General features: G+C 48.9%; 1 protein-coding gene across 1 annotated transcript; it reads left to right on the plus strand.

Moving 5' to 3' along the window:
* Positions 1-11460: 11460 nt before the first annotated feature.
* Positions 11461-19989, plus strand: LOC114616669 (zinc finger and BTB domain-containing protein 16-like). Its single transcript, XM_028762098.1, has 3 exons — positions 11461-11621; positions 17147-17314; positions 19617-19989. The coding sequence occupies exons 1-3, from the start codon at positions 11522-11524 to the stop codon at positions 19844-19846; spliced, it is 498 nt and encodes a 165-aa protein (XP_028617931.1). The 5' UTR covers positions 11461-11521; the 3' UTR covers positions 19847-19989.
* The last annotated feature ends 3456 nt before the right edge of the window (positions 19990-23445 follow it).

Genomic DNA, 23445 nt, shown 5'->3' on the forward strand with positions numbered 1-23445 from the left:
CATGTACTACCTGTGGTCCAGCAGATGAGGACACATCACAGTTACCAGTGGCATGGGTGTGTTACAGGTTCTACCTTCCCACTGTCTGGTTCTAGCGTCTGTCTGTCCAAGTGCTCTGACAGTTCTGAAGCTTGTTTGTTTCTTCCTGTTTTTAGGATAGCAAATCAGTGTCTATCTCTGGATCTTCCATACACACACACACACACGCACACGCTCACATGCACACACACCACAGATAATAAAAGCCGGCATATCGAGTGAGGTATAATTAGACCACACTTAAACTCTGCCATTTCTGAGACTTTCGGTCCCGGGTCCATCCGTGCCCTTACTCTTGGTGTCTGTCTCTGTGCCTGGAGCTTTTTATGTGTTCATTTGCTTTTGAATGTCCCACAACATTAATGTTTACACGTTTCCCTTTCGGGCCATTGTGTGCTGTACAGTACAAGAAGCCTCACGGTGTCTCTGATAGCCTGGTTACCGTGGGAATGAATGGCCCACCGTGCTCTAGGGCCTACAGTCCTCTTTTTAATTGTTGACAGTAAAAAGCATTTAAATGCTGCTTAATTTGTAATCATCTTCTGGGGGAGAAAGAGAGGAGCCATTAAAATGTCAGTAAAATGAATACATCTTCTCTTTCTCTTGATTTTTTTTTTTTTTTTTTTTGGTTTTGGTTTGTTTATTTACAGGGGATTTTTTTTTCTCTTCACTGCCAGTGTTTGTCAGATACTGCAAATGCTCTGAACCAATCAGTATTTCTCTTATAGTTTCTGTCTTCTCTCCTCCCTCCCCACTCCATTCTATCTCTCTGGGGCTGTTTTGTCCTGTCTCTTCCCTGTACTCCTTTATTATGCTTAGGGTTTTTTGTTTGTTTGTTTTTGTTTTTTGTTGTTGGTTTTTTTTTTTGCCTGGGGAAAAAATCAGTTACCCTACCTGCCCCCCCCCCAAAGATTCCACTTCTGGGGCCCATAACCCTTTCTAGGGCCATCTGGTGACATTATGGGGACTAGAGAAATGGCCTTTGTGGAAAATGTCTCTTGTACTTAAGGAACTATCCGGGAATTATTTTCTGCGCTGGTATGGGAACTGGTCCCTTGTTTAGCTGGAAGCTCCATGCCCTCTGCCAAGCTCTGGATGCTGAACTAGGAAAGTAAGGGCCGACTGTGCACTGGGATCTGGCTAAGACACGAGGCCACTGGATCCAGAGGGACCCATTCACCCTGCTCTTGTGTGCCCTCCATGCACTTTGATATCTGTCATCCTGACGCTAGGATGTAGAACTTTCTGCTCTATTTTGCTGCGTTCTCACCTATCAGAAGAGTCTTGCCTGACTCACATGGGCTCAGGGGTCCTTATCCCCAGACACTCAAGAGCTACTCAACACATGCATGGCCAGTCTGAGGAATGACTCACTAGGTCTCTGGGAGTGGTCCCCAAGTCCTTCCCTCCTCTTGCTAAAAACTCGAGCCTCACAGGGTCCTTGGGGGTGCCTAAGACATGGGTTGGCACCTAGCTATGCCTAGTCAATGTCAGATCCATCTCTGCTCTGCCCATGACTGTCAGCCTGTGACAGCGGCTCCCACTGACGCCTACAGAATTGCTTGAAGGCACTTGGCACTGTCCTCCATGGGCCTAGAACATTGGCTATCAGAGATGGACAGATTCTTCAAGGGTCTTTCATTTTCCCTTCAGGGTCCCCATGAAGAGCCTACATCATCTAGCCAAAAGCTCACAGTAGATCCTTGAGCCAGGCAGGCCTTCTTGCTGAAGCTGCCATGGCTTTCTGTCCTGTAGCCTCTTCAATGGGGAGTCTACTCTGAAGGTCACATGAGGGATGGGGCAAGAGACAAAGGCTGGGTGAATAGCCTAGCCTGGCCTGGCCTGTTTCATGCCATCCTGACACTCTGTCACACACTTCTGGAGCCTCTGTTCCTGGAAGCCCCCCAAACCAGATGGATTGAGCTCCAGGAGACCAATTCTCTGTAAGGGCAGCCTTACAGAGAGCAACAGGTCACTCACTCTCCATAGAGGTTGCAGACCTGAGGATCAGCAAGGGAGATGGACTTAGGGAGGAACTGTAGATGAAGGCTGTACAAGCTCTGAGGTTCTGAAAACCCAGAGAGTTGACAGTATGTCTCATCTTGAGGCTTTACCCCAGTAGAACAAGCCCAATAGAGAAACAGAAGGATGTTTTTTCCTCCAGGTCCTGGGAGAAGTTGGCATGACATCCACCAGTACCAGGCTCCACGCCATCCTTTCTCCAGACTGACAAGGTCATCCCTGATAGAATGGAACCCCCTAGAAGCCCTTGCTTTACACCTACAGAACTGGGCCAGAGTCAGGCTAGGTGAGCTCTTGGGGGCTGCCTGTTTTTCCTCCCAGGGCTGTTGAAGTTGGTCCAATTTTTCAATCGTGGGCCAATTAGTTTCACAAATGGGGGCCCCTGTGGTGCCTGGGCACATTTGTTCCGGGCCTGCGCACTGACCAGGCCCCATTGTCCTGCTTCCCACCCCCTTGTGGGCCCATTGTCCCTGATCTCCAGCCGGCCCTGCTTACTGTTGATTTATACGGGCAGGCGTCCCGCGGGCTCCAGGCTTCCCTGCCACAGCTGGCTGAGGTGCTTAAGGCCTCAGACTCCCTGACCTTTGCCCCGTCCTGCTGTCATTTTGAAAGTTACAGACCAGAGGGCTGCATACCTCTCCGGATTTACTTTCCATTCTGACCCCCCTTTCCACACCCTCCTCCCCATTTTCCTTCTAGTTCCCCCTGCTCTGACTCTCGAGGTTTTAAGTTCAGTTTGGAATGTCTGCAAGGGTCCAGCAAGCCTAGGAAGCCAAGAGGACAGGGGCTGCTGGAGCAGGTGACTACCCCCTCGAAAGGCTGTTGAGGTTGCCGCTTCTGTGGAAGTGCGTTCTCATCCGCCAAGTTCATGAGTTCTAAGACTTATATGCAATTAGGAGACTCGGAGTAACCCACCGGAAACCAGAATATGGGATGTCATTTTCCCCTTGGCATCTCTGTCACGCCCCTGAACTCTAGGAAAGGAGACCTGGCATCTATGAAATGGGCTGTCCATAGTGGTAGACAGCAAAGAGCAGGTCTGCTCCCACTGCCGTCCATGTATTCTCTCTTGTAAACCAACACTCTACACACCCTTCCTTTACTTCCCTTCTTTGCTTTTCCACCCCTTCCACATTTTCTCCCTGTCTTGGGCTGGTTTGTTGGAATGATTGACAAAATTAGTAAATCCATTCATGTTACTTTTATTGTGCAGGTCTCAATAAATCCCGAGTGTCCGGGGCGCACCTTAATGAGCTAGTGAGCTGACAAATTTGTTTACTGTAGCTGGAGGTGTTGGGTAATGAAATGCGCTTGTGTCTGGGCTCACTGCTAAACAAATACACGGTTTCCGGGAGGCAGCAGGCTCTGCTAGCTGCCACAGCCTGAGGAAGCCGCTGCATTCCTCAAGAGGCTGAGACTGGGGTGTGTGCTTGTGTTGTGAAAAATGCAGCCACTCAGTTTTAAAACAAATTTCAATCGGCTGCCTGTTCCCCGTGTATGTTATCCATTGAGGAATTCCTGTTCCTTTAACAATACCAAACCCTAAGATTCTTCCTTTCCCATCACAGAAATAATGGAGGGTTAGAGAAATGTGTAGATAGCTCCTAAGGTTCTAAAAAGATAAAAAGAGAAAGAGAAAGAGAAAGAGAGAGGAAGGACTGGAAGAGCCCAGAGATTTACAGGGTCGAAACGGACAGGAAGGGTAGAGGCTAAGGTTTGGGTTTCCTAGGTAGGTTTGGGGAAAGGTGACCAGCAGTAAGTGACTGTGTCAAGACAAACACCTGGGCAGGAGCTTGACACTAACTTGGCAGTGGCAAAGGTTTAGCAATGTTTTCACAGGCTGTTGGATGAGCGTGATAGGCAGAAAGTGGTTAAGTGGGACCGAGATGTGCCTCAGCTGGGTGGATTGGATTGTCATGGCAAGGGATCCTGCCACTCAACACCCAAACAGAAATCAGAGATGTGAATGGGCAGCGTGTGGGCCTTCCTCCAGTGTGTTTCTGAGTCTTCAGTGATGCTTCAGGGGAAGGCAAAGGGTAGTTTTGCAGATGTGAGGGTCTGGACATTCGTCTCTGTTCCGCTGCCCACTGCATGCATCCACACCCCCAGTTTTTTTCAGCTTCTTAAGATGCAGACAGAGCTTTCTGCCTTTACTGTGAGTCAGCTGTGCTTGCCTGTATCTGTCTCTGGCACAGTGGGGGATGCATCTCTGTACCTTCTTCAGCAGCAACCTGGAGGCACATGCCGTGGTAGAGAAAGCCGAGGGGAGGAAGAGTAGAGGTATCTTAGGAAAGATAATCCCCAGGGGTCAGCAGCAGCATGGAGACCTGCTTGCAGGATTAGAGGAAGGGAATGGAGGTAGATGTGTTTCCAGTTGAAATTGAGGGTTTTTACTTAGCCCCAATTTGATATTTGTTCCTATCAGTGAAACAGCTGCTCGGGCTCTTCCTTGCTGAGTGGAACTGGACAGCAGAAACCCATCTGTGTGTACACACACACACACACACACACACACGATGCAAACCCCACTCAGAGCAGTCCCAGCCTGCTTACCCAAAGAAGCGGAAGTATATTTAGCCTCCTCTGCTTTGATTAAGGAACTGCCTGTCGAAGGAGATAATAAGAGCCTTACTCCAAGAAAGTGTACCACCTGAGCGCCTGCACCAGCTGCAAAAGTGCCCCTTCCTTTCCTGCTCCTTCCTTTCCATTCAAGTGCTAATTGGCATGGAGATGGCACAGGTGTAAACACGCGGCGGCTTCTGCGCCTTACACTTTCCGACCCCATCATCACCTGGACAAGATAAAGGCCTAAGATTCACGTCATTCCCTCCTGCCTCCTGTTCTACCCTGGCCTGGCTTTCTCCCAATCTTTGCTAAAATTAAACTTGTTTTTAAGTCAGGAACCTGTAGGCTGTACCTGCGTTACACCCCAGACTGGCTGTGCTCCTTCGGTGTGACTCACTTTCTCCTGTGATAGTGACTTGGCACAGCTCCACACTGCTGCCTGAGGCGTCCTCAGTTCTTCTCAGAGCCAAGAGTCTCAACTGTACCGCAGAAAAGAATTTCAGGAAAAGTCCATATGAAGCAGAGCTGGGGTTTCTTAAGAAAAGGTTTTCCGCACAGATTCAAGTGTGAGGGTTAACAGAAAGAGAAATGCTTAGGAAAAGGGACCTACCCACCCAAGTGGAGCTGTGAGCATCTCAAGAGGAGATTGAACTTAAATGTTTTAATGGTGTATGGGATTTTGGTATCTTTTGGGTTGTGCCCCATATGGTAGTGGCCCACAAATGAGATTGCAGGGTGACTTCTTAGGGACACTGGGCAGGATTACAATTTGATCAGGTGAAACCATGGGTCACGGAGGCTTCACAGGGGAGCTTGGACATGTCTTTCCCTGAAAATGGAGTTTCTAATCTTACTCGAGAGACTCCTAGAGAATTGCTGGTTTGCAGTTGGGAAAGGAGAAAGGGCATGACTGGTCATACATGCGTAAGCATGGTTCTTATTTGAAACGTGTCGCGCAAAAGGAATTATCATGTAGGGCAACATTTACAGCAAGATGCGGCTGCAATTCTTGCTTTAAAAAATGTTTATGTGTATGTTTGCATGTGTGTCCGTTTTTGAGGTGTGTGCTAGCGCCTGTGGAGGCAGAGAAGGGTGTCGAATCATCTGGAACTGGAGTTACAGATGGTTGTGAACGAACGTGGGTGCAGAGAATCAATCTGGGTCCTCTGCAAAGCGAACAGGTGCTCTTAACCACTGAGCCATCTTTCCAGTCCCCTGTGCTAGAACTATTGACTCTCAGTGAGCAAGAGACTAACTATTTCCATGAGTTGAGATCCACGAGTCTGAGACTCCTGTTTCTTCCCATGCTCCCCCCCCCCCCACACACACACACACTCCTGCTTTCCCCCACTTTTCTGCTTCAGGAGAATTTATGCACACAAGTCACAGGCATTTGCATGGAGCTTACCCGTGTTCCCTCAACCCACATTCCAAATTCATCCTTGCCATCCCTTTTCTTAGTTCAGATCCCCTTTGGGCAAGTACTTGGGGAATCTAGACCAAGCCTCATCTCCCCTCTCTCCAGAAATACGGGGGTGAGGGGTCCTTTTCCTGATGATGTAATTCTCTTTGGGCAGTGGCTGAGTTTTGTATGAGGTTCATAATGGAATCTCCAGACTGGAAGACGACATTGATGTGTGGCTTTTATATACTCAGCAGTGTAGTCAGTCACCTTCGGCAACTCACTGGAGCGAATGTTCGATGCAGCAGGTTGGTTAGGAGTTCTGTGACTCCAGTACAGAGGCTCATGTCAGGGACTGCGATGGTCAGCTTCCTGTTACTGTAACAAACAACAGAGAGTGAACCTGTGGATGGGAAAGGTTGGGTTTGCTTCACAGCCCTTGTTGCCCTTAGGCCTGTGATGATGCTGCATTCCTGACAAGGAGCTTGAGAAGGACCAAATCCTCTCACCTCTCACCTCTCACCTCTCACCTCTCACCTCTCACCTCTCACCTCTCACCTCTCACCTCTCACCTCCTGGCCAGGCAGTGAGAGAGACACCGTGGGTGGAAGCTCCACCACTAGGGGGACTCTATAGTAATTTGAAGACCTCTTTCCTTGGGTCTATCTTAAAATTTCTGCCACTTCCTGACAGCAAGAGGTTGCACAATAAGCAGATGTTACAGGAGGACGTTTCTGACCTAGTCTACAGCTACAGCAAGGACAGTAGTTGCCTGCCCCAGGATCACAAGGCTAAGGACAGCTATACTGGGCCAGAAGTGGGGGGTTTGCACTGTTTTACTTTATGGTATGGAGTGACTGGCTCAGTGATCTGAGTTAGTGCTTCTAAGCAGCATAGCTCAGACAGTGGTGTAGTCTGACATGGTAGAAGAGTTACTATTGCTTTTATGAAACATGGCGACCAAGAGCTACTTGGAAGGAAACAGTTTCTTTCACTCACACTTCTGTCTAATAGTTCATTATCAAAAGCACTGAGGGCAGGAGCTCAGGCAGGGCAGGAACCTGGGAGGCAGGAGCTGATGCAGAGGCCACGGAGGAGTGCTGCTCACTGGCTTGCTGCCATGGCTTGGTCAGCCTATTTTCTTATAGAACCCAAGACCTCCAGGCCAGGGGTGGCCCCATCTTCATCAGTCACTAGTTAAGAAAATGTTCTACAGTCTTGCCTACAGTCCTTTCATTTGGAGGCATTTTCTCAGTCCAGGTCCTTTCTTCTCTAACGACTCTTATTTTGTGTCAAGTGGACATAAAACTCTCCAGCACGGGGAGCCAGTGAGTTTGGCATGTGTGTCACATGACATTAATGATTGTCATGGAGATAGGACAGGATTGTGTGGGAAGCTCTTGGTAGTGGCCTTGCTTTATAGACTTAGTTCTGAGCTCTCACCAGTCCCCTCTCTCTCTCTGTACCATGACCTGCTGACCACCGCCCGCCCCTGGGTATGCACACTTTCGTTATCATCCCAGAGATCCTCTGTATTGTCATCACCGAATCCAGTTATCAAGGGCCTGCTTGCATTAGCCCCTGTGCGTTGTGCTGGGGGAGGTGAGACGGCTCTTCTGGTTCCTGCTTTGGCAGCTAAGTCTTGCAGGCAGAACTGAAAGTCAAAAGTAAATGCAATAAAGGAGTTTATGTGTTGTAACAGTGAGTGCTCAGAAGAAGATGGTGTCCTTGGCACCAAGTCCTAAGTAGTACAAGTCATCCAAGATGCCATTGCTAGGGTCAGCTTCCTGGAAGAGGCAACCCAGAGTCTATAAAGCAGCATGTGCTTGGTCACTGTGCAGGACTTCCTAGAGTCATTGTCCAGGTTGTTCACTGCAAAAGGGCGTCCAGCTGAGGAGTCACCTTTGTCTAAAACGTAGCCCTCTTACTAGCCAACAGTGAGGATCTGTTGTCTACTTAGAGGAAGGAAAAGGGCTTTTCTAGTTTAGTGAAAGGCATCCTTTGGGCTGGCATTAGCTCTACGGCTAACCACTTTGTGAAGAATTTTTCAAGTGGGGAATTTCATTTGTTGTTCTTAGCAACCACAGAAGTATGGAAGAGGATGGACACACTCCAGTCCAGGGAAGCTAAAGGGTTTACATGAGATCCCAAGGCATCTGAGATGCAGAACCAGAATCTCGGCTCCCTTTTCCCCTCTCCACCTCACCGACCATGATTACTGAAGGCCATCTTCATACAGTCCACCTCCTTCCTGATGGGAGGGACCAGGTCTGCTTCTCATGGCTGTCTCCTCAGAGGAAGATAGAACCGAGGCATTGCAGGGAGCAGAGTATGCTAGCCCGGTGGATTCCTTGCCCTTCCACACATCTCGCTGCAGCTAATGAATTGCTAATACAATTTTCTAGATAATTTTATTTCCATAGCCCCAGATTTTAATGTGTTTCCAAAAGCGAGCATTTATTTGCTTAAGCTCCCAGTGTAATAGAATCGGCCCTGACTCATCATACATGCGAACAATCAGCTAGGCAGAAACAACAGCAAATTGTTTAATAACTCCATCTAGTCTTTAGATTTTTAACTTGCACGCACCAATAGTTTTTCTTGTGTCTCATTTCCCCCTCAATCCTTTCCTGATTTTCTTTTTCTTTCTTTTTTTTTTCCTAAGTCCTTTTCTTTCACAGTGACTGTCGGTTTTCAAGCTAAAGAGTGAAGAAAGTAGATCCAGAACCCTTAAACACCCTGAGCCTTAGTTGGTGGGTAAGTGGCCAAGGAGGGGCCTTGTGCTTAGGTGAGATTCCAGGAAGGAGAGAGAGAGTGACTACTGAGGTCAAAATACTTCTTTTTAACTGATAATCGTCGAACCTTTAGCCAGCCAACAAGGTACCCTGTTTGGGGATGGCCACTTTCCCCTTCTAGAGCCTAGCTCCTGTCAAACTGCTGTCCTCCTGTGCACAAAGCATCTGGCCTCATCTTGTCTCCACTTTTCCTCTTGTAGAAGCACAAAAGCCGTTCTCTCTCTCTCTGCGTCCAGCCATGTGGGCCCATCCACATCTTGGCTGTGTACAGAGAGATTATTCATGAGGCTGTTGGACACTTGGCACCGACCTGTCTTCAGTCAGCTGGAGTTACCATGACATGTGCCCATAGACTGGATGGTTCATATCTAGAAATGAATGTCTCAGAGTCCTGAAGGGTGGGCAGTCTGAGATGAGGATTCCAGCATGGCTTCCGGGATGCCCTTCTTCCTAGCTGTAGACTGCAGACTTCTGACTGTGTCCTGTGTTCTGACCATGAGAAAGGGATCTTTTAATTTTGTTGAGGAGGGTTCCACCCTTGTAATAAAAGACTTTGTGAAGCCCCCACCTGCTATTACCATCCTCTCGAGGGTAATGATTTTAACATACTTTTGCATTTAGACCTTTACAGTACTCCAGTCCTGTAGTCCTGCTTTGCTTGTAGGATGCTGTCTGTCCATGCTGTCTGTCCTCTGTAATCAGACCTCCCCAGTTTGCCTGACTTGTCTACATCCTCTGTGCTACCCGCTCCATTTGCAGTGCACCCTTTTCTTTTACCCTTGGCTTCTCACATACACTCCCGTTTCTCAGAGCTGAACTCAAGATCTCCTCTGAGGTCCTGTTGGAGTCACCTTTGTCATATCTACTCTTTGGATGGTATTTCTTGACCAGTGCCCCCACCCAGGCTATCCAGATTCTTTTCTCCATCTCAGCCTTTTCCTAGACACGTGGTAATGGAACAAGACAGGTAAATGGACACAAAGCAAGTTCAGGCCGTTCTGTGAGATGGAGGTGACCCATGAGAGAGCAGCTTCTAAGCACCTTGGGAACAGCAAGGGAACAGAATTCCACTCAGTGTACTCTGCTAGGTGACACATTTCAGGGTATCCTCCCAGAGTGACATTCCTTCATCCTCCTCGTCCATCCTGGGGATCTCAGAATAAGAAGTCTTGGCTGGGAAAGGCATGTCTGTTCAGGAAACATGCTCCCTGGCCTGATTTAAGGCAGCTGTTTGAACCCCTGGCCTAGTTGGGGCTTTCTGTGGGGTAGAGTTCAGGGTAAAATGGCTGTGCACCCTCAGCTGAAAACCCTCAGCTTGAAGAAGCTGGGACTGCTGTGCTGTGTATTAGGACTTGTGGGTGGACTCTGCTCTTGCTTACTGGGCCGGACTGAACACTGAAGGACTCAGTCAGTGCTTGCAGCTGCTTCTGCCTAATGGATTGTCTCTTTCAGTATGTCCTCCTGCATCGGTGTGGAGCTGAGTCTCTTGAGATCTCTCTCAGAGACCTTACTGGCTCCTTCCTGTGGGGCTTGGGTTTGGAATGCTTCAGATACCTGTGCCCAATGACTAGCCTCTGTCTTTGCTTGCTGGGCCATTTCTGGAGTGATCCCAGCATGCTTTGGTGCTTGCTCCTTACAGCCTAGACTACATCTCTTCTGGGGGGAAGCCCAGACAAACAGATGTTTCACAACGGGGTTCAGAAGCTAGGGAGCTGGCTCGATTGAGTAACTGATTGACGGGCAAGCATGAGGGTTTGTGTTTGGATGCCTAGTACCCACAATGGCTTCATGAGCCTGTCATTCCCCTGCAGGTATCAAGGACAGGCCAATCCCATGGCTCCCTGGCCTGCTAGTCTACCCAAAACTGCAAGATTCAGTGAAAGAGCCTGTCTTAATAAAACAGATGGAGAGCCATCCTGATGTTAACCTCTGGCCTCCAAACACCACATCACACTTGTACCTCCTACAAAGGTACATGACTACACAGACGAAAAACTAAAAGTAAATGTGATGCAACTGGTAGTCTCTAGAATCAAATGGACCAAGGCATTTTCTAGATTCCTGGCTCTGCCTCTTTCTCACTGTGTGACCTTAGGCAAGTTATTTAATCTCTGTTTTTCTTTTTTGGAAGAAGGTGGCAAGAATGCCTGCCCGGTAGGGATACATGCTTCAAGTGAGATGACAGCACAGATAAAGCACCTAGCTGAAATGGTGGTCTTTAATGTCCTCTCCCTTCTGCTCTCAGACCTGTGGAGGAAATCGGGGGTTCTTCCCCCATGCAGCCCCCCTAGCTGTTGGCAGATGAAGCATGGCTGCAGATAGCTAGACTTCAGTGTCTTCAGAGGAGCCAACGGGGAATGATGTGGTGGTGGTGGGGTCCTTGCCTTTTAGTTTTGTATCTTTCTCTCCGAACCTCATGGAGGCAGGGCAGCCGTTGGCACTTTTCCTCCAGAGCTACATTCAAGGTGCTCAGTGAACATCACATGGCCTGGACTGCCCCTGGGGTGTTGACTTAGAACGTGGGCTTTAGGATTTCTAGGGGCAGTGCTGGGTCTTATCCCAGTCTTCATCGGTGAAAATCTTGGGTCTCTAAGTTGCTGAGGCTCACCCACTGCTGTCTCCCACAGGCACGGACATGGCCGTTTTCTGTCTGCTGTGTGGGAAGCGCTTCCAAGCACAAAGTGCACTCCAGCAGCACATGGAGGTCCACGCAGGCGTGCGCAGCTATATCTGCAGTGAGTGCAACCGCACCTTCCCCAGCCACACGGCTCTCAAACGCCACCTTCGCTCACATACAGGTAGGCTGGTCCAGGGGATGGGTGGGGAGCATCTCTGGACCTTCTATCTGGGCTTCACCTCCAGAGATCTATGGTGTGTATGTGTGTGGGGGAGGGTGTTTCAGGTTGAGGAATTCTCAGCCATTCTCTGCTTGAAGTTAGACACAGAAGGGCTCCCATAGAACATTTAAATGTTGACAGTTCTCCCAATCCACCACCCACCCTTCCACCTGTAGGCAGTCTGTTCCCAATCTTTTCTCACACGGCACAGAAAAATAGTCATTAAAAGAAAATCATACTCGAGGTCTACTCTCTGGAAACTTTGGTTCAGTGGTTCAGGGTGAGCTCTAGATCTCAATACCATTAATAAGTATTCCCAAGGGATTCTGATATCGGAGGTAGGGGTTGCAAATTACATTTGGAGAAAAACTGGCCTAACTATTACAATCCCACTATTTCCCCATCCTAGGACAGCACTCAGGTCAGCTCAGGGCTTCAGAGGGTACACTGAGGAACTTGTCCCACCTTCATGACAGACACAGGAGGCCTCTACTGTGGCCGTAATGTTGACTAGGGAAGGACAATGGGAGTGTTTGAGCAAGAGCCGTGAGATAGCCCTGCTCAGCCAGTTCACACGATGGAATGAAAGACAGGGTATGTGTAAGTCAAGTAGGCAGGGCTAGTTGCCCAGCCCTTGCCTATCCTTGTCACCACCCTCTTGCTTTAGGGGATAGGATACCCAGTCAGAGGGCCTTGAAGGAGCTGTGGGTCTTTTCCTAACTGAGGAATAGATAGATGACTTTAGTCCTTTTCTTTGCTCTAAAGCAAAATGAGATCATGTCTTACTGTCCCTGAGTGAAAGAATGCCAATTTCTGAATTGTATGACTTTCTGTCTTTCTTTCTGTCTGTATCCTCCCTCTCTCCCTCCCTCCCTCCACACACCCCTCTGTGTTCCTGATCTGGTTTTGTGGGAGAGCTGGTGTGTGTGTGTGTGTGTGTGTGTGTGTGTGTGTGTGTGTGTGTGTTCCTGATCTGGTTTTGCGAGAGAGCTGGATCAAATCTCTCTGTAAGGATATAACAAAGTTCATACACAACATAAATGCTCTGCACACTTCAGGCAGGGTTGGAAGAACGTCTCATTCTCAAGAGCCTTTTCATGGCTGAGGGATGGAGTATGTGGCTGGCCCTTACACAGGTGACAGGCTCTGATGGTTAAAGAAGGAGCCTCACTTTCAGGAGCTGAGTTGTCCTGTCCAGCCAGTTGTCAGTATTCTCACCAAGGACGCCTTGGCTCTGGGTTCTGGATCCCATCCTAGTCAGAGGAGCACAGTGCCATATCATTATTAAATGTGAAAGGCTCACCAGATGCGCAGCACTGCCTAGGGCTGCTCAGTAGAAAGGAGGAGGTCTTAGCAGGTAAGGTCCAGCAAGAGAGACCGAAGAGAAAGGGGTATACTCGACAACTTTCTCTGCAGTGTTTGCATAAGGGCCTCCCTATAAAATATATAGCTATGGAGATAGAGGTGGAGGTAGAGGTAGAGGTAGAGGTAGAGGTACAGGTACAGGTACAGGTACAAGTACGGGTACAGATACAGATATCGTCCTATCAGTGATTCCCTCAACAGATCCCTAAGTTTAATCTTAGCCCAGCCTCCTTTAGCCACCTCCAGGTATGGCACTGGGTCAAGTCACTTGACGTCACATGACATGAATGACTCAAGCCCTACAAAGTCCTCCCAGGATGCAGCTTACTTCGCCCATGCCCACTTCTCAGAGTTCAGTTAGCCACGTGTCAGTCCAGCTCTAGTCTGGGTAAGCCGAGCTTCAGATCCCCAGCGAGGACAGAGTTTGGGAGAAACCCTTGCTCATTCTAGAAACACGGACATGTGTGCCCCTTGTGCACACACATGCCAGCCCTCATTGATTTTCACACCATCTCGGCACAGGCTCTGCACACCCCCCCCCCGACACAATGCCTTATTAATATTCTGTTGTTCTTGGCCCATTTGCTGCCGGGGCCGGTGTTTAGCATCAGCAGCTGTGTTTGGTACGTTAGTCCAGCCGTGAGCTTGGCATTGATGGATTCACAGGCCTCATCATATAATAAACTCTCAGCTGCACGGAAGGGAGGGGCCGAGAGGACGGGATCTGAGGAGCCCAGGGGCTGGGGCGGGGAAGGAGGACAGTGGGGTTGACCAGAGCTGAAGAAGCCACACGGTAATGACAAACCAGGGGAAAAGGAGGGTCACAGGTGCCCTGGGCAGGCCAGAGGGGCTCTAATTAGTCTCGTTTGTCCTGCACTTAATGTCAAGCTCATTAACGCGCCTACAGAGTTAATCAACATACCACAAATTGGATTTTGACTTTTGTCGCCAGCTTTATATACATTATGGCCAGCTTGACACGCTCAACTCTCAGGGAGAGGGTTGTAGGTCTGGTAGCCACTGAGCTGTAAAACTTGGGTGGGGTGAGAGTGGGTATGTGTCATGGTGACTTGTCATTTTTGCTTCTTTTTTTTTTGTTCTCTGAATGTTTTTTTACTCTTTCCCTGGGCAGACTCCAGAGACTTCCTATTTAAACTCATTTAACATGTGATCCACTTCGTAATTAAATTCATAAAAATCTGATCAAACAAACCCCTCGGTTGTTTGTTAAACTCTTAGGGCCCCCCTCTGGAAGCAAGAAGCACACACAGGCAGCCAGCCCTCCCTCACTGCCACCCCCTCTTCCCAGAGGGGGGCTGGGTGACTGCCGATGTACGCTTTAATTACCGGCTTCAGCTGAAGTCTCACGTGGCCCTTGCTTTATTTATATATTTATATCTTAATGAGGATACTGAATCTTTGATTAAAGTCGTAATCGTTGCTGATTCAGGAAGGAGGGAGAGCTGGATATCAGACCAGACAGGGCCACGTGTGCAGACAGAGGGGGAGAGAGAGAGAGACAGAGACAGAGACAGACAGATAGACAGAGAGGGAGGGAAGGAGGGAGAGACAGGCAGGCAGACAGACAGCAGAGGCAGACAAAGACAGACAGACAGACAGACAGACAGACATGGAAGGAGGGAGAGACAAGCAGGCAGACAGAGGCAGACAAAGAGACAGACAGACAGCAGAGAGAGAGAGAGACAGATAGACAGAGAGGGAAGGAGGGAGGGAAGGAGGGAGGGAGGGAGGGAAATAGGCAGACAGCAAAAGCAAACAGAGAGAAAGACAGGCAGGCAGACAGCAGAGAGAGAGACAGACAGACAAGGAGCGGGGAGTAAAGACACAGGCAGGCAGATAGCAGAGGCAGACAGAGACAGATGCAGGTAGACAGGCAGACAGACAGCATAAAGAGAGAGACAGAGAGACAGGTAGATAGCAGACAGAGAGACATAGACAGACTGACAGGCAGGCAGGCAGATAGCAGAGAGGCAGCGTCTCATGCACAGGCTACCCCTCACTATGGGAGTCCTACAGTCAATTAGTACCTGTGTCAGTGAGGGCTAGCCTCTTGACTTTGATGGAGATGGGAACAGGTCCTTGGTATAGCTCTAGAAGTGAGAGATACAGGGTTGGTTTGGCCAGGCCTCTGAGCTAGGACAGCGCCCTTAGACGGTGAGGACTGGCGAGGGATGGCACCTCTCTCTGGGCTTCTAGCATGGAGTCCCACTCACCCCTGTGTGTCCTGTGCTTTCTATACATCTTTTACGGGAGAGTGTGCCAGTGAACAGATCCCAATAACCATTCCCCACAGAGCGTCAGAAAAAACGTTCTGAGCCACCAGAGGAGGTGAGAATTTATGTGGCTGTGGGGGCCTGCATTCAGGAAGAGGGACTTTTGGTTAGTGGCCCACAGAGGGGAGACGGCAGAGAGAGTAAAATATCATTTTAAAGAGGAAGTGAAGGCATGGGCCTGCGAGTCTATAAGGAGAAGGACAATTTATGCCCAGGCACGAGCACAGTTTGACACGGGGATAATGAAAAAACGTAGGTCATTGTGGATGACTTAAGCCTTCAGCAGCTGAAGAGAATGTATGAAATGCAGGGGACATTACACGGTTGGCAGCCTCGCACATCTGCAGAGGGACAAGTGAAATACAGTGGGCCATTCTTTACCATAAACTGTGGTTGTTGGAGATGCAGCCCAGAGAAATTGTAATTACAGTGACAGAGGAATCAGCGATATTTAAATATTCATGAACAAAGTCTGGGGTGGGTGATCAATCTATCTTTATTGTCTGTGCCTTCGTTCCTGTAATAAATAAGGAGCTACACACCTCACCTTTCATTCCCTGAGCTCTGACACCTTGGTTACAAAAATGCAAGGTGGTTAACCCCACTCCTACCCCCACGGTCCACAGGGATTGAAGAGTGGAGTGTCCCGGGAAGAGACAGGTCAACTGAGGGACATGAGGCTAGACCAGGGAAGGGCTGTTCTTTCCATCCCAATACCCAGAATTCTCTAAGAGTCATTCCTAGGCAAGCACTGAGGGCATAAGGGTAGGAAAGGCTCCAGTCTTACCCAGGAAGTGTTTCTTGTAGTCCTGTCAGTCAGTCCAATACAGTGGTGTCATTTAGCCCTGTGGGAAGTACTCAATGTTCAGACCCTAGGACCAGACCAGAATGGAAGTCCCAGCCTAGCTACTTCTAGCTGGGTGACCTTGGGACAGTGGTTAAGTATTTCGAAGCAACTCATTCTTTTGTTTCCTCCTTTGTAAAATAAGCACATCTTTCATCAGATGGTTTCCATGGCCACATGACATGGCCTCCATGATGTTCTCAGAAGTAAGAATACAGCAAACGTGGACTATATAAATGGCCCATTGTTTTTAAATCGTATTTCTGTGAATAAAAAACCGAAAGTGTTAGGTAGTCTTCTCTTTGGGAATAAAGAAGAAAATATGACTTTATCTGCCTGGGGAACTAAAAGGGGAGCATCCAAACTGGGGAGGGGGGGTGATGGATGAGCAAGGATTTGAGAGATTCTTAGGGTTCACCAGGGAAAGGAGTGTAGAGGAAGTATGCTTAACGGGTAGAGTAAGAGAGAGAGGATAGTGGCTAACACTGGGGGACCAAAGACAAGTTCTCCAAGCTGGAGGGATTTTTTGAGGGTGAGGAAGAGTAATCCTTGTCCCAGAGCCAGGGGAAACGGAGAAGAGATAGAGTAAGGGTGGCACACACCTTTAATCCCAGCACTTGGGAGGCAGAGGCAGGCAGATTTCTGAGTTCAAGGCTAGCCTGGTCTACAGAGTGAGTTCCACCCTGTCTCGGAAAAAAAACAAAACAAACAAACAAAAAAGGACGGTGTCTTGAAGTCCCCGGCTCTGCTCCACCCTCACAGGGGCCTGCTTCCTGAGGGCTGTTGCTCTTTTCTAGGCTAAGCAGGATGACTGTGGGGCCACAGGGAGTTTGGATGTATAAACACAGGGACTGGCTATTCATGTTGTGGGGATTCGTCAGGTGGTGAACATAGGCAAACTCAAGACACCAAATGTACCCTGCTGTCTCCTGAAACAGAGGCAGGAGGAAGCCAGGGTCTGATCCAGCTTTTTGTTCTCACAGGTGACCACCCATATGAGTGTGAGTTCTGTGGCAGCTGCTTCCGGGATGAGAGCACACTCAAGAGCCACAAGCGTATCCACACAGGGGAGAAGCCCTATGAGTGTAATGGCTGTGGCAAGAAGTTTAGCCTCAAGCACCAGTTGGAGACGCACTACAGGGTTCACACAGGTACTGGAGGGCTGGGCTGGCTCTGGACCTGGGTGGTGACTGGGAGCAGGTGGTTAATTTGAGAAGCCCAACCAACTATGGCTCAAGGCTCAACCAGAGAGAAAGGGGTCTCTTAAGAGATAATATGGGGACTGGAGAGATGGCACAGTAGAGACAGTGCTTCCTGTTTTGGACCACAGTTTGGTTTCCAGCACCCACATTGGATGGCCCATAATCATCTGTAACTAAGGCTCCAGGAGATTTGATGCCCTCTTCTGGCCTCAGAGGGCACCACATTCATGCACACACATACACAAAGAAAAATAATGTTTATTTTTATTTTATATTTTTGATTTTTCAAGGCAGGGTCTGGCTAGCCCTTGGCTGTCCTGGAACTCTCTCTGTCTAAGACTAGGCTGGCCTCAAACTCACAGAGCTCCACTTGCCTCTGCCTCCCACATGCTGGGATTATAGGCGTGTACCACCACCATCAGACTTTAAAAAACATAAGTATTTTTAAAGAGATAATAATATGGTGGTCTGAGTACCATCACCTTCCTCTGAAGGCCAAGGCAGACATTACTAATCAATTGTAGCAGATAATAGTAATCAGTTGCAGTCGTATCTCAGGGATCCAGTCAGTCAGTCCCCCTAAGCAGTCATACTATAAACTGTCCAGGACTATCCGGCAATATGATGCTTATTCCAAGTCTTAAATTACAGTTAAGTCAGCCAGAGTAGGGAGAAGTGAAATTTGAGTGAATTTACGTTTCTCCATTCATGGTTGGAGGCATGATCAGAGGGCATTAAGTTATAATAAGGGTCAGCAAATTGTGACATTAATTCTAGCGTTCTGAAGTGGAAGGAGCCAATGTATTTAATAGTAGAATGTTCCAGCCTGACAGAGTGCTTCCACATTCTTTTTTACATGGAAAAATCATGAATCTCTTGTCTTCATTGGGGTCTGAGGACAGACAGAAGGACAGGGTTGGGAACTGGAGATAGTAGAGCCCCAGGACTGGTCTCTACTTAATCGGAAAGCTTATTTCTTCCCCATTTTAAGTTCAGTTGCTTAAAATGGGTCCCGGTGGGACTATTGACCGGGTAGCAGTGGAGCCATGTGTCTTTGGAGAGCTGGTTGTTAAATACCCACCCCCTGTAGTCCGTCAGCTGCAGGGAAGGTAGCATTTTCTGTGAGGCTAAGAGCAAAGGAAGATGCCCTCTCTGATCAGTGGGGACAGCACCCAGTCCAGACAAGGGTATAGTGACCTCAGCTGGCTTAAGAGAGAGAATAGCCAGGGGAGGGGCAGGCAACCAGCAGGTGTAGGAGGCTCTGAGCTGTTTCTCAGAGCACTGTCTCCTTGCCTGAGCTCTGGTTTTCTTGCCTCTGGCTTAAAGTCACAGGACAGGACTGGGTGCTTATTACTGACACATGAGTGGCCCAAGGGATATCCCAGAGTCCCGGGGTTTCCTCAGTCCCTTGTTGTGGGATGTGACCTAGTGGGCAGATCATTAAATGCATCGGCAGTGACTATTGTAAATAGCTGGTCGATAGTTAGATCACTTCGGCTGTTCATTACTTCATTATTTGCTGGGGCCTCAGCACAGAGGAGTATCGATAGCGAGATGGCTGACCAGTTAATTACTGTATTGAAACAAGGCTCCCTTACATCTCTGCTCAGCCCCAGGGGATTCTAGTGGAGGGGAGGTCTGGAAAGCCGACTGGGGCGTCACTGTTGTGCACTCCTAGGTTTTCTGTACTGCCTTTCTGCACGGTCCTAGACTGGGAGGCAAAGTCCAGGAGAGGTCCTTAGAGGGCAGACTGCCCTACATATGGTATATTTGAAGGATTGGTTTCTTGGGTTTCCCCTACCCCTCCTTTCTGACTGTAGCTCTAAGAAGACTTTATCCATTCTCCTGTTCCTTGTGGGTGAGCTTTGTTAGGAACGAGCATCCTGAAGGACTTCAGGGACTTGCTATCCCTTCCTACAGCACACACATTTCTTTAATTAGAAGGGAAGCACCCTGCCTTAAGATAGTAAGGCAGGAGCCCCGAGCTTCATGGACAGTCCTCCTGTTATCTATCAGCCACTAGCCTATTTACAGTAGCCACAAAATAAAGTAGGAGTGAAGTACCCCAATTATCAGACCACTATGCCTGTGTGGCTAACGGCTGACATGTTGGATGGTCCAGCCCTCGATCTTGGGACGTTCTGTTGGAGACTACAGGGCTACAAGGATGGACATTCTCCAACAGGCCCAAGGATGGTCCAAGGTCCTTCTGGTCTTCACATTGCCCTGTCCTGTCTTGTCTCTTCCGCAGGTGAGAAGCCCTTTGAGTGCAAACTCTGCCACCAGCGCTCTCGAGACTACTCTGCCATGATCAAGCACCTGAGAACACACAATGGTGCCTCACCCTACCAGTGTACCATCTGCACAGAATACTGCCCCAGCCTCTCCTCCATGCAGAAACACATGAAGGGCCACAAGCCGGAAGAGATCCCACCTGACTGGAGGATAGAGAAGACGTATCTCTACCTGTGTTATGTGTGAATGGGGGGTACCCCCCCCAACACATGGTAGAGCAGCGGCAGGAGCCGGCAAAGGCGAGCTAGAACCAGACAAAGTGGAAAGACTGTGGAGAAAAGAATAACAGAAAAGAAAAGGGGGAATAGAGAAGAGAGAGAGAGAGAAGAGAGAAGGAAACCTGGTAGTTATTTAGCCTTGGGTTATTTCCTGGGACTCCAGGTGATCTGGCTGTCAAACCACTGCCCCTTCCCTGGCATCTCCTTGGTTCTTTTGGGTGGGTGGGGTGGGTTTGCTCATTCACACAGTTTTCTCCTCTCCAAAACCTAGAACTTCCCTTTGTGTCCAGAAATGGAAACCAGGAAGCAGATTATGAGGGTCTTTGGTCAGAGCTTCCGCCCTTAGGCCTCTTTCCCTGTCCTCTGAAGAGGAGGGGAGGGGGGTAGAGAGGGGAGGCAGAGGTGGTAGGGCCGTCCCTGGTTGATGCTCAGAGCAGCAGCTTTGGCATAATGGGGGTAGAATGGGAAGGGAAAGGCTTTCTGCTCTGCCCAGCTTCAGTTGGTGCCCCTCATGGTCTCTGAGTGTCCCAAGGCTCCCCTCACCCTTCAACTTCCTGCACCTGCTTTCGATGGCTGTTCTCTGGTCACAAGGGGCTTACACCCTCTGTGGATCTGGACTGTATCTTCCTTAGGTTCCTCCTAGGGAAAGCTGTGTCGGATTCCAAAACCCCTTCCTTCCTTCCTTCCTTCCTTCCTTCCTTCCTTCCTTCCTTCCTTCCCTTAGCTTTCAGAGAACACAGAACAAAATAAAGCAGGCATTGTACCCCAGCCAAACTCCCTCATGAGCAAGATTCCTGCTGAGCTGCTCTCTGCTTGCAAATGGAAACAAAAATCAAACAAAAACCAACTAAATATATTCCATCCCACCCTCCAAACAAGTACACATCCCTGCAACCCCAGCTCGGCCCCTGGGGAAGGAATCCCATCATCCTATTGAAAGATCCCATTGCCCCCAGAGGAGGAGTGGATGCCCACCGGCAGGTGAGCTTTACTAGGAAGTGGGAGTGGATCCCCTGCCTGAGCAGAATGGGAGGACTGGCCATTGGAGGACATTGCTGTCACTGAGGATCCTCTAAGCACAGGAAGAACCCTAGATGTGCAATTTAGCAACCGAATTCCTGGCTTGGAGTGGAGGTGGTGGGGCTGCCCCCAGGGAGCAGGGGGAGGAGCTGACTGCGCTTTGGCCTCTTGTTATGTTTCGCTTTTAGCACATTGTACTTGAATTACCTCAGTTTCATTTTTTTGTGACCTCATGAGCTTTTGAATCCCCTATCTCCTTCCCCACCCCTTTGGTTGTGGGGGATATTGGAGGAATGGGGAGGGTGTAATTTTCTGTTCTAGCATAAGTTAATAGTTGGCTTTGAACTTGACCTAGTAGAGGCCCTCCCCTTCTCTGGCTGGAAGCTGTAGGAAAAAAGTGGACCACTCAGGATCTGAATGGAGGCCAGGAGGGCTGAGAAGGTGGTGGGAGGGTAGGGAAGGACGATTGGGTTCTCACAGTGTGTCTAGGCACTGTTGGCGCCACCCAGGGCTCAGATCATCAGTGCCCAGCTTTAGTTCAGCCCGAAACACTCTGAAGAAAGGTCCCACTGGTCTTAGACTTCTCTGGGCTGTTTAGGTTCGAGAGGGCCTGTTACTAAGATCTGTACAACCATGTGGTCTTCCTCTGCTGTTAACACTGCCAGAGTTGGTATATTTTCATGGCTGGTGTTGTATGAGGGGCAGACAAGCCAGGTTTTGTTGTACTGGGTGGGGTATTGTTTTTCTAAAAGCTACCTCTTCTGTTTGTCCAGTCTTTGGTTCCTTCTGCAGCTCTGCCTCCTCCACCCTCCCTGCCCTGAATTTTGGAAAACACATTTGCAATAATCCCTTTGCTTTGGGGTGGACGCCCCGCCCACTTCATTTCGTGCTTTATGTGTAAGATACCTGTTGTTTTTTTCCTTTCTTCCTCTTCTTTCTCTGAGAGAGTCGTGGCTGTGTTTTGATCTTAGATTTTAAAAAAGTGGTTCAGGAAAGCCGTTGGCAGGGGCAAAGAGCTGTAAAAAGGAACAGAAAGTCTGAGGGGTGGGCGCTGCTGTAGCCACTCCCCCATTCCTCGGCCACGCCCCATCCCGCCCATTTTCCCCTACAGTTTCACCCATCTGAAGGCCTTAAAGAAAAAAAGTGTGCAGAGAGGATGTGGGTTGGGGACGCTTGACCCTGGTGTGAACTTGGGATGGTAAAGTGCAGAGGGGACTATTTTGAAACTGTAGGGGTGACTTAGTGCATTGGGAAGGAAAACAACAACAAAAAAAACTTTTAAGCTTGAAATACGTGACCAGAACAGCTGTCCTACTTATAATGTGAAAGAGAATCTTCTAGAAAAGAGTGGTCTTTAAAAGTTATTATGCACTGTGGCTTATTTCCCACCCGGGGGTGGGGGGCCCCCCCGAAAAAGGGGGAACTGCTCACCTTTAGGGATCTAAATCCCAGGAAACAGTAGTTTTAATAGTGAGATGTCATTCAAGATTGGTGACAAAGGGAAAACCTTCCAACTACTCCATAGAACTGGCTGGTCCCTTACTTCCCAGCCCTTCCCACTCAGCCTGCCCCCGACCCCTGCCCCATCCTAAAAGTTTGAGAGGGCTGAGCTGATCTTTGCAAACTGTAATATTTTTGTAGTATTTGTTAGCTCCTTCTTCCGTTTTATAGGACCTTGCCCGTTTCTTTTGTAATGTGAATGGGGGAGGGAAGATTTAAAAAGAAAAAAAAAGGTAAAAAAAAAAGTTCACGGCCATCAAACAGCAAAATCTGTGTGTGTGTGTGCATGTGCGAGTGTGTGTGTGTGTGTGCGTGCGTGCGTGCGTGCGTCTGGAGGTGAAGTCACAAGATATTGTCTGTGCTGCTGTCTCAATGTTAGTTGGTACTTGCTAAGCTTGCCCTGTCTGTCCCTGAGGGCTCTGGGATCCTAGTGGAGGCAGGGACCTCTTAGATCCTTCTTCTGTTTCCACACCCCGAAGCCCCTATGTTCCACCAGGCTTTTCCCAGCTTCCCATTCAGAAAGAGGAAATGGTTTTGAAATTGCCAGAGCCTTCTCTGCTGGACTTGATGGCCACTGGACAAGTAGGAGGCTGTCGGGAGCCTTCTGGAGCACGGAGATGAGGAGGCTGGAAGGGTGGAGGCCCTTTCTTTCCCAGGGTAGCTTGAAACCATATTTGTTCCACTCCTTGAGACTTCTGGTTTGTCACGCCTCTGCCTTCGGCCGTGTTGTTAAGAGAACCCCGGAACCCTCCCCCAGACTTGCTGCTGCCTTATCCAGCCCAGTGACCTCCCCACCTAGCAAATCCAAGCTGCTTACTGGTCCCCCCCCCCCGCCCAGTTTCTACGAATGAATCCCTTCATGCTTCTGATGATGCTGACCCCCTCACCTCAGTACTTCCCCCTCCCCGCTCACTCCTTTGCTCATTTAAAGCATTAAAATCCTATATGTATATAGGATAGACAAATAAATATATATATATTATATATAGAAAGAGATATAGCAAGAGAGATATAAGAGAAATGTCATTGCTGCTTGGTTGCTTTACA

This window comes from Grammomys surdaster, unplaced genomic scaffold (assembly GCF_004785775.1).
Source record: "Grammomys surdaster isolate TR1022 unplaced genomic scaffold, NIH_TR_1.0 332942, whole genome shotgun sequence".
Taxonomy (NCBI): Eukaryota; Metazoa; Chordata; class Mammalia; order Rodentia; family Muridae; genus Grammomys; species Grammomys surdaster.